At 31.0% G+C, this 11723-nt stretch overlaps 1 protein-coding gene across 3 annotated transcripts in view; it reads right to left on the reverse strand.

Annotated features, from left to right (window-relative positions):
* Nucleotides 1-10898, reverse strand: part of LOC136987128 (uncharacterized) — a 40221-nt gene extending 29323 nt beyond the window's left edge. For 2 of the 3 annotated variants that reach the window (XM_067284801.1, XM_067284800.1), the window contains exons 1-2: nucleotides 10792-10898; nucleotides 1859-1980 (exon numbers count right to left, since the gene is read on the reverse strand). In XM_067284801.1, the coding sequence (XP_067140902.1) occupies nucleotides 1859-1919 (61 nt within the window). In that variant the 5' untranslated portion in view covers nucleotides 1920-1980; nucleotides 10792-10898. The remainder of the gene's footprint in view (nucleotides 1-1858; nucleotides 1981-10791) is intronic. The other variant, XM_067284802.1, reaches the window with a different exon arrangement.
* Between the last annotated feature and the right edge of the window lie 825 nt (nucleotides 10899-11723).

Here is an 11723-nt window from a genome sequence, read left to right on the forward strand (position 1 = left end):
TCGGGCATGGATTTTCTTTAAATTTATAAAAAAAAAAAATACTTGTGCCACAGATAATAGTAATATTGCTGAAGTCGAAGCAAATAACAAAACACGGATTCGTAAAGAATATTGTTTTGTGTTTTGTTCCTTGTAGAATGTGTTTCGCGTGTGGAGCGAAGTATATTTATGAGGTTAGTAATGCAAATAATATGTTTTTAGCACATTAATAAGGCTATTAAAGTATCGACACGTGTTATAATCTGCTAGATTAATAGGACTTATTTTTATTATTCGAAGAATTTTCATATTATTTTATTTACTCAACTTTTAAATTTTCTTTTTCTTTAAATTTTCAAAATAAATTTTCATTCAATCACAGATAATTAACTTAAAATTTAATCAAATAACATAATTCGTTAATGATCCATTTCAATTTATTTTAACGTTTAAATTACATTTAAACGGACCAATAAAAATCCTTAAATATTCAAAATTAAAAAAAAAAAACAATACGGCATAATGTGATGTCATAATATGGCGTCATACACGTATAAAACGACGTATTAATTAGGCCATAACGTTAATAGAATAATAGCGTATAATAATATTTGAAATTTGGTAAATTTGGAAAATGGTATTTTACATGAATAAAAAACTAAAAAATATCTATATTTAGCTGTAGAAATTTCATAATCAGATGAAAAATTTCAGGAAATATTTCAAGATGCGTGTAAAAGTATTATGTCTTATCTTTACTTGTCAGTTGTTGCGTCAGACTACGTTTGATATCAGTTAAACATATATGAACAAAAAAATCTCTTATCGAATTATATATATATATATATATATGCCATATTAAACAAACCCCAAAAATTTAAAAATTACCATACTCCATTTTGAAATTTCTCGCAAATAGAGTCTACAGGTAAACGAATCTACAGGTTCGCATACTTAACCTGTAGATTCTAATACGGAAAAACACAGTTAACACTTCGTTCCTCTGTTTAGTATGTCATCATGCATACAACTATATCTTTCACTAAGATATTATCATTTACCAATTAAATAATTAATAAAAACAGGACTATATCTAGTATCAAATACATGATTTAACTCAAGGTAAATGTAAAATATAAATATGTTGTGTGTGAATTATATTTATTCTGTGATAATTACCGCTTTTACAGCATTCGAGGATTATATAGAAAATAACTTTCGCTTTCTTCACAGGCATAAAATTAATCTGGGGAGTTTCTACGATAACCTGACCCCCTATTTAGGTGCCAGTTTCTCGTAGAAACTCCACGTGTTCGGCCCGTTCAATGTTTTTATCCATTCGGCAACTGTACGACTGGAAAGACTTTTTTCTTCTTATGAACAACAGCATCATATATTTCATCTATACATAAATTGTAGCGTAGAGAAATATAATTAAATCAGAGTGGGATGCAAATTAAATACTTGTATCGATCTCTCGTAATTCGTATAATGGTACGGGTCGTAAATATGGTTTATCTATGGTCGAGGGAGGTTAAGGCATCCGGAATTTTCGGGGGGGGTCCGTCCGGGTAGCCCGGACTCACAATGGGGCATTGTATCACAGCCGAAACCATATTGGGCTTATTAAAAAATCAGATCCTCATAGAGCTGAAAGAGTTTTTTTAAAAAAAATAAATTACATATACCAGGAAATTCTTCAGAAATACAGCAGGTGTATACCGAAGATGAAAAGCTCCCTCCCGCTCCTTTACAGGATATACATTCATAAATTTCCTTACATTATAAATCTATCTGATCGAATGCACTTTATAAATAAGGAAGAAGAAAAACCAAAATGAATTATCAAATTTTCTAGATCTAAACAGAAAATGCTTACCTCCGACAGGTCTCAGTACCAGATATCCCGCCTGACAACCCCAAGTAGCCATCTCACTCATCACATCTTATAAGCACAGACATAGGACGAGCTCCTCACTCAGCTGGCAAAGTTTACAATACCTGCAGAGTATAAAAGCTGTCAATAACGTTTTATCTCATTCATCACTCGACATTATGTAATAGAAAGTTAGAAGTAGAAGAACATCCTTACAGATGAAAAAGCACTGAAAATAATGGGGAGGGGGGAAAAATTGTACAATACAAGCAAAAATTTTCAATTATTTCTTAATAATTCGGCTGTCAGAATGATTAAATGTGTTGTTTTTTTTTATTTTCTAGGAAAATTTTCAGATTTTTTTTGTTTTGTTCCTCCCTCTCTCCTTTTAAAACCAATTTTACAAATGGTTACGATCGTTTCGCTGCTGCAATCTTTTATTATCCAGGAGATCGTAAGTTGTTTTATGCAAGTAAACCTTCTAAACTCGAAGAATTCGTAAGAAAATCGTATAAAGGTATGAAAAGAAGGTAGTAAAATATCATAATGTTATTGCCATTGTCGACTTCTATACGGAAACGGATCTATATTATATATAAATATAGGCCTATATACACACGCACGTACTCCCAGAAACTAAAAGAAAAGTCAATTATGTAAGAATATCAATGGATTATGTGTCTAATTTTTGAATAAAAGTATTGCCGAAGAGCTTAAAAATACCAGAAAACGAGTTATTTAGTTTAAAAAAAGCGAGGATTTAGATTTTAGTAGAGGCGTAATAAAGTATGACTTTTCTAATGTAAAATATTAGTGAATATAAATTATTCTAAGTAATTTTACTGTTCATATATTCCGAAATTCGATCAAATAAATAAAATAAGCTTTTATTTACTGGGAGATAAATGAAGCATCCATTAAATACAGATATTTATGTGTCTAGTTACTATAAATCCTGCTTATAAATTTGAATTATTTTGCCAAATTATTTTTATACATAATAAGAATTTTTATTGATTTAAAAATATAAAATATCCATTTTTTTAAATCGGGGGGAAATTAAAATATTATACGATTTTCTATTGATTTTTGTGTAATTTATTCGAATATTTGCCCTAGAAAAACCATTGATAAATGTTCTTTGAACTCAAGTGCTCTGTACAATAAGTTTAAAAAGTTAATTATTAAGCAATAGAAACCAACAGATGATCGTGTAATTTGATATATAATGCAGAAAAACAGATGGATAACGAGATACAGTATTCGGCAACAAAGAATTACCCAGTTTGAAAGCAAATTAAACGTTCAATTCATCGAAAATGTCTGTTTATTTTACACAATCTGGATTAAATTTTGAAATTTCCTCTCTTATCCTAACACATGCCACGCATGCATCAGGATTACTCAATACGAAAGAATAAAATTAGTAAAATTTAATAAAAATCACAATTAATATAATTACACTCTTTAAAGTCCGTTAATACGAATTAGTAACATTCTAACGTAACAAGGAAGAGAACAAGCAATGTGACTTTACGTACAGACAGATAAGAAGGCGCAACGACACTTTATCAACAATCTAGGAAGATCGTACAGCGAGCTGTCTGTTTATATTAGTTGGAATTTCTATAAAATTCAATTAATTCGGGAGTGTATTTTCTTTATTAATTCATTCCAAAAATCAATTTTGACAGGAAATCATTGAAATTTCAGTAGAGAAATTCAGTGGTAAAGGTCATAGGTCAACGTAACCTCGGGTCTTTCGATGAAAGAGGAAAAAAAGGAAGAAAGAGAAATTCGTTTTATGGAAATTACATATTGAAAAGCAGATTGGAAGGTCTTGCAATGCTTTAAAAAATGTTTTCTACGATGTATTGTAAAAAGGAATGGAAAAACTGGAATGGAGAGGGACGTATGCAGGGGGGACGTATATACATAGAGATATAAAAGTATGGATAGGGACGTGTGTGTGGATGATGATGTATAGATAAGGATGAATCGCTGGAGATATCGATATAAACACATGGATAAGGAAGTGTATATGACGATACGCATGTATGGAGGATATATATACATAGAGATGATTAGGACGATTATGTACAGACAGGGGTGTATAAAAAAAGAATGCATCACTGGAGATGTATAGATACTAACACAAGGCTGTACTGTACGTTATACATACATAAGGAAAGTTATCAATAAGAATGTATCTAGTTAATGGCGGAAAAAACCATTAGAAATGGTTTACTTCCTTTGACTAAATACATCCCATCCATAATTAATAATAGACAATGTAAAGATTGCGTCGTGTTTAATCCACTTACCAAGTCAGCTGTTAAAAGATTGCATATTAAGAACCAGTCGAATGATTTTAAATAGTTAAATAGTGTAAAACGCATTTATAATATATGAATTCATTTATTAATTACTCGATCTTGATCGATAATATATAAAAATTAAATCGAGAATTATGGTTACATTAATTAGTAATTTATCTTATACAAGTTATGAAGGTGCTTTCATTATTTATTTATTTTTTAAAAATTTTTTTACTTTAGGGTTGGGTTGGGTTGGGTATATATAGCAGTGTTTATCAACCTTTCTTTACAGGTCGCGCCTAATTAGTCAATGCTCCGGCCCTCTAACAAAATTTACGAGAATAATATACCTCATATTTACTATTATTTATTCACTACACGTAAAATTAGGTATTTATTTACTTATTTGTTACATATATATGTCCACTATCTTTCATCTGACAATGTTTCTCACATACCCAGCTAATGTTATTCTTAATATTTTTCGCCCCTAAAACTTTTTTCGCCCTCCTGGGGCGATATTTCCTCTGTAATAATGAAAAAAATACGTAAAAAATAACTTATAATGTTAACAATTCTGTAAAAAAAATAGAGAAATGTGTGTTTCAATATCGCAAAGATAGAGATAATGGATAAATGTTACATTGTTATAGAGGCAGTGTGCTGTATTGTATTGTACAATACTTTGTATTTACCAAAATATATCAGTACTCTATATGTATCTACAGAGTCGTCGAGGGGAGGCGGTGGGGATTTTTCCCCACCACCTCCCCTCGACGTCCCTGAGAGGTAAACAAGGGCCCTCGAAAACTGAGGGCTCTTGTTTACTAATAAAGAAAATTCCAGACATTTCTTCTTTTGAAAAAAGGCAAAAGGGGTCTGCTAAGGGGCAAAGGGGGCTAATCTGTACCAGGCCCCATATCTAGCTTTTCTATATACTATTCTAAAACAGCTTCTATAGAGTAAAGACAGTAGTAAAGTATATTATTATTATTATTATAGTACTGCATAACAATAAGAAATACATATACTATTGTAAAAGTTGTTAAAATATACATTTTCAACTATAAACAATGCTTAAATAACACTTAAATTAATAATAATGGAGAAATATTTCATATTTTATTACAGAAAATTTTATGATGGCAATTAGAGATTTACGTGTACTTTTATAAAATAAACAACAGAAAAATTAAATTTTTCGATAATTAAGCCGGTAAAATAAGAAAAAAATGGCACCAAAACAATTGAAATTCCCATCCGAATGGGCTAGAACAATGGAGGAAGTGCCCACGTGTCTATAACAATGGAAGAAGTGCCCACGTGTCTATGACAATAAAGAACGTAGATCGAATTATAGAAAGGTGAAATTAATTTAAGTAAGGAAAGTGATAAATAATAGAAATTAAAATTAAGAAACGGAATCTTAAACAAAATTAAAGAAATTAAGCAATAAAGTGAATTAGCAATAAACTAAATTAAGCGAGTAGAACAATAGCAGCAATCGAAACTATCGAACAGAACAGAAATGATAAATTTATTAAGCAATAATGGTAAATTCAATCGAGTAATTGATGAAAGAAATAATAAATTAAGTAAATTAAATTAAATTATCATCATTTTTCCCATTATAATTCGTAATATATAGAAGTAAATATTGGTTCTACTTAAAAATATATGTCCACGTTTTGAATGATACGTTCCGGTGATGGCTTCGACACGACTTAATTAATATTTGTACGTCTGTATGTCCGTTTGTTCGTGTATATAATACCATCTGTTACGTCTTTAATAACTTTAAGTCGTTCCTACAATGCTTAATATAAAAAATTCGCGCGAAAATACCGTAAAAAACAGGTGAAGATAGCCATCCTTTCTTTGCACACAGCGGCTCAAAAGTGAACCGAGATATATCGTAAGATTGAAGCTACGAATCGCGGATAACACTTTTAAACTGTTCTTATAAATTGTAAATGCTAATAACGAGCAAAATCTTCACTATGTCCGACCTCACTCAAGATATGACACACGACTCCCTATATCTCCTCATCCCCTCAACCTTTAACCCCCAAAATTTAATAGCATGGATCTCCCTAATACACAAACCTCCCTGCAAAATTTCAAAAATTTCGTACGCTATTACGCTTTAAATAGAGCGAACAAAATAGTGTCCCCCACACGCGCTAACATACAGAGAAAGCCTCCAAATATTTTTGCATTTCTCAAGGTCCATCGAGTCTAAAAATTTTAAATTCTTGTCGCTATACTTTCCCTCTGTTATATATAAACAGGAGGGAAAGTAAAATCCAAAAAGAAATCCTATTGTTCTTACCAAGAAAGTCCTGTATGGAGAGGAACGTTATCATTTACCTGCACTACGATTACGGTCGAACGAGAATGCACATTGAAGATATTGCAATGTCTGCACAACCGTAACTGATAACAATTTTAGTTACGATAGTTTACAGATGCACCTGAAAATCTAATGAAGCGCTAAGGAACCATCCCAGATGAACTGTTAACGTTATCTTCTTATTAATTGAAGAAGCATTGAAGCAACCGGTTTAAGGAGTGTACGTTACGTCTGTAAGTCTGTAAGTTTCTCGAAAACTTTACTTGTTTTTTCTATATGGAGACACAAGCTATGAATGTTCATGTAACTAACAAGTAGGTTGGAGTATTTTAAAGGTTTACAGTCAAACATCTATGTAATAAATTCTTATATAAAGCAGCCTTTGACACGCCGTAATTATCTCGAACTGTATACAATCCTTTTTTCTATATTATAAACTAAATAAATTATCAATAAATTCAAATTTTATAACAGTTTTTTTAAAGTTTAAATTTAGAAAGTGGTCAATATGACAGGCACACAACGTGTAAATTATTATTATATTAATGCAAGTACAATATTAGGTGACATTACTAAAAGCTTAATTATTAAGTTAAATGCATTTAATTTACTAAAAGTCATCGTTAGAAGTTTATAATATAATTACGTTTAAAGAGTTAATTACCTTTAACGTTATAAGATCAAGGGTACCACGTAATTAGCACGAATACTAAGCGAAACAGGTTAAGAAATTCGGATTACTCGAACTCGTTAGCTGTGTTGAGGCCCTAATTTACGAGGCTCTTCCCCTCTCCTCCGATAATAAAAAAATCTAAAAGAGTCAGGCCCTCATCTGTAGCTTCGTAGCGGAGGCCCCGAGCCGTAATTTCGTAGCGTAATGTAATTCGAGGCCCTCGGTTATACATAAGTCCGGCAACACAACAAAACTTCTTAATCGGCCATTTTGTTAGAATGCAAAATACCATGGAATTTGGTCAAGGAAATTTTTTTTCTAGATAAAATATTACCTTTGAAGGAAAGTCGACTGCAGGTGGTATACATATTTAATGGCTTCCAACTGTTAACAAACTGACGGCTATCTATTCTATCCCATAATATTCCTGATATTACCATCTGCTTCAACGCTTCACGGTCAAGGTCTTTTTTGAATTTTATCTTAAATATTATTTAATCTAAGCGCTGAAAAGTAATAATACTTCATTTATCCAAAATTTTGATGAATGGTCAACTTCAGTTCAAATTTTATGGAAGAACAATAGTGCGTATGGTTCCTCTACAATAGAAAAAACATTGTTTATAGTAGCAAATTACGTATAAAAATGGTTAATGTTATCTATGGTTCCAAAATGGCGGCTCGTCTCTGATTCCAGCAAATAGAAGAAAGGAAACAGTAGGGACTCACGTTCTGACCTAACCTAATAAATTACCATAATTATTACCAACAGAATTATTAGAATAGGTCAGGTTAGGTTAGGTTAGAACGTGAGTCCCCACTGTTTCCTTTCTTCTATTTGCTGGAATCAGAGACGAGCCGCCATTTTGGAACCACACTAACCATAAAAATTGTTATTAATGGTAAATTCCGATTCTTCGATGGTAAATTATCGCATAAGGAACCGTTATTAATGATAAATTGCATAAATGGTAAACCACTAAAGCCGATAAATTATGCTTTACAGATAAAAATGCTAAGTAGAGGATCACCAATAACGTCATTTACAGCCCACAAGTAATAAATAAACGAGTCAAATTATGGTAAATTGCAAAATAATAATAAGTCGCTGCTAACAATAAATTACGATCTATAAAGCTTAATAGTAAAATAGAGCAATAACAACGGGCGATTAAGATCATTCTACGGATTATAACTTACCATTAAAGCATCGCAGCCCATAATTTACCATTATTTTTGTTGATAGAACGTATAAGTTATAATTTACCAGTTTCCATTAACAGAATATAACGTAAATTTCCTCCGAAATCAACAGTTTTCTTATGGGAGCACGAAGATAAACAAGGTTCATCAATTTAAGGAATTAAAAATGTGATATAATTTCGAGCGGTTATGGTGTAAAGTATAGAATTAATAACTCCATTAAAAGACCGGATAACTAAATTTGTACGGGGGAAAATCTGTATAAAACTTATTTCAAAAGCTAGACTTTGGTTGACGTATGTTTACATAGATACAGCTGATTCAATCTTAATGTCGTATCCGACGCCCACATTAAAGTTTCGTCGCAATCGATACGTCCACACGTAAATTTATACGTGTGTGAGGTTTATACCGTATACGACAGACGAGTTTTAATAACTGTAAAGAATTAACCATGGAATTATGGGCTTACGACTCATTAACCATAATAAATTATGTTACTTCGTTCAGTCATAATAGAGAATTTCGTTCAGACATAATAGAGAAGTCGTAAAACAGGGGTCGTAAAGCGGGGGTAAATATATAGTATTTTTTTCCATAGGTACATTTCAAGGAAATAAATTAAATACACATGTTAAAAACCATACACTAGATAGAAACACAACTCTTAATTCATAATATATTAATATATAGATGTTATTAATATAAACAATTGCAGGAATGACCGTAAGAACAATTGATATTAAGGAAGGAAGAATTCCTACATTGAATAAATTAAATACACACGCTCTAATGTTAGCAAAATTTACACCAGAAAGATTAATTAATACTGCATTAATACGTAATTAATATTTAATACTTAAATATGGCCAACAATTGTAATAAACAAAGAAAAAAGTGTACGCATTAAGAAAGAAACAATTGGTATGTGTTGCACGTCAATTCCTTCCCCGGTTACATCTCTGTTTATCTACGTTCGTATAAGATAGAGTGGAAAGAATTTACTTTATTCCTTATTTTATTTTCACCCGATATAAAATTCAGCACAACCAAAACCAGTATAATTTATTATAAAGGAGCAAATACAACGGTTGTAATCGGTAAAATAAATAAATAATTAATAAATGGGATCGATATTAATAATCTCCGAGTTGTAGAGAATGTTAAGAAGGTTAAATCGCCTTATATCTAGTATAAAAAGAAGGGTGACGTATCGGTTCAATACGCTATATATAAAACTGTACCAATTTCGGTACAGTCGATTATAGAATAACGCATATTTAGCCTGTACTTTTCGGTGGTCACCCTGTATGCAAGGATACGCAAGAATCGTGTTTTAAGTAGTGTGTAAGTTATTAAATTCCCATTTTATTAAAAAATGGTACTTTAATAATAAATATTTTAGACGTTAGCAACTCGTGTTGTACGCCTAATACAGCGATAAGTGAGCGGCAAATGAATTCAACTCCCCATTGACTAAGCGATATGATTAGATTATTCACTTGCTAAGATGTGACTTTCTCCATCTGTCAGTCTGGGTTTTGTTCTATTTATTTTACTAGTTTCGACTGGATTCGTGTGAATCAATGAATAATATGCTACTTTAGTAATAATTCCTTTGTATTTAATAATTTTGCGCTACACTACTGTACAGTTTACATCAAAGAATTTGCTGTAATTTCATAAATTATGCTAATATAATACTTGTTAAAATAGCAGTAACAACTGTAGATTGTGTTATACAACATTTTGGTCAGCTTTAATACGTTAATAACAAAGTACAGGTTATACAGATGTACAGGTTATACTCTCGAGTTAAGAAATTATGCTACAATAGTAAACAATGGTAATTTCTGAACTAAACAAACGAATTTCGTTGTAGAAACAACACAGATAAACCAACTTAGTTATGCTACTACAACAATAATATTTATGCATCACTTAACAGTACTACTACAATAACAATCCCGTGTAAATTAAGGCACGTAGAACAGCGTTACGTTAACAAAACACGCGCAATATTGTACAGATTTGCGCGTACATTTACGGTACGAAATTGCAGACACTTACTTAAAACTATCGCACTAACAAAGTTAAAAATTTCTGCATAGTTTACAGAGTTTCTGCTCTGTACAATCGTACGTTACACAGGAAACAACGAAAAAAAACAACAATACACACAATACTTGTTGCACACAGTTACAAATTCGAGCTACGTTTAACGAATTAAATTAATTAATAAATGCGAAGGGGGTAGAAGAGAAAGATTTGTTTAACTTAAAATATGGAGCAATATATACGCACACATATATATATCTCATTAAATAAAAAATTAATTTATTGCGTTTATACCGTTATATATACATTAATAACTGTATATAATAATTACCTGTACGTCGTAGGGTTTTGTAATGCGTGTAGATGCTGTACCAGCTGTGGAATATTTACACACTACCAACTGCGACCTCCTAACGTATCTAGTCTCTACGCAGTGTATGACGGGATGCTTATATCATCCCACTGTTGTTATTACGTCAGAGTTGTCGACTAGTTATACACTGTATTTCAAATATTCAAATAATATCTTGTGTTTTAAACCTTTCTTTGCATCATTTTTTATACACATCCCCGTACCATTACGGTTAAAATCGATTTTTTTAATAAAACATTCAGCGCCATCTGACGATATAATATTTAAACAACTTTTTACTTGTATTGTTTTTAATTGTTTAAAAATATCTTAAGATAAAAAATTATATTAAACTTTATTTATACTTTAGAATGCTTTGGCATGCATTTTTAAAAGAGAATTTATGGGTATTTTTTTATGTCGGAGCGAGGAAATAAAGAGTACGTTCGGTTGCCTGTACGACGTGAGAAAATGTCGAGGAGTATTCTAAGATGTCTTTTATCAAAAATGCACATTGTTATGTATATTGTGCGACTTTTTAAAAATATATATTAAATACAAAATGGTGTGTGTGTGTGTGTTTTTTCTAGCATTTTCGGAAGTTTATCAATCATTTTTGATAGATATAAAAAATATATAACATATTTTCTGACGTTTCTGCACGCAAAAAATTGTTTTCTGACATTTTTTCTGCTGGCAGAAAACAGGAAATATAGCATTTTAAACGTTTAATGGTGCATAAAAATACATATAAATTAAGAGGTTTGCCATGTTTTGTATCAAAATATCTTACCAAAGTAATAATAATTAAAAAATATTAGTTTTTTTTCCATTAAGTCGTGTATGTCATTAATTCTATTAACTAATGTAATGTATAACTTATGTTACAACTAATATAATTAGTTGAGTTA

Source organism: Centruroides vittatus, unplaced genomic scaffold (genome assembly GCF_030686945.1).
Source record: "Centruroides vittatus isolate TY-2023 unplaced genomic scaffold, ASM3068694v2 scaffold_1478, whole genome shotgun sequence".
NCBI classification, from domain to species: domain Eukaryota; kingdom Metazoa; phylum Arthropoda; class Arachnida; order Scorpiones; family Buthidae; genus Centruroides; species Centruroides vittatus.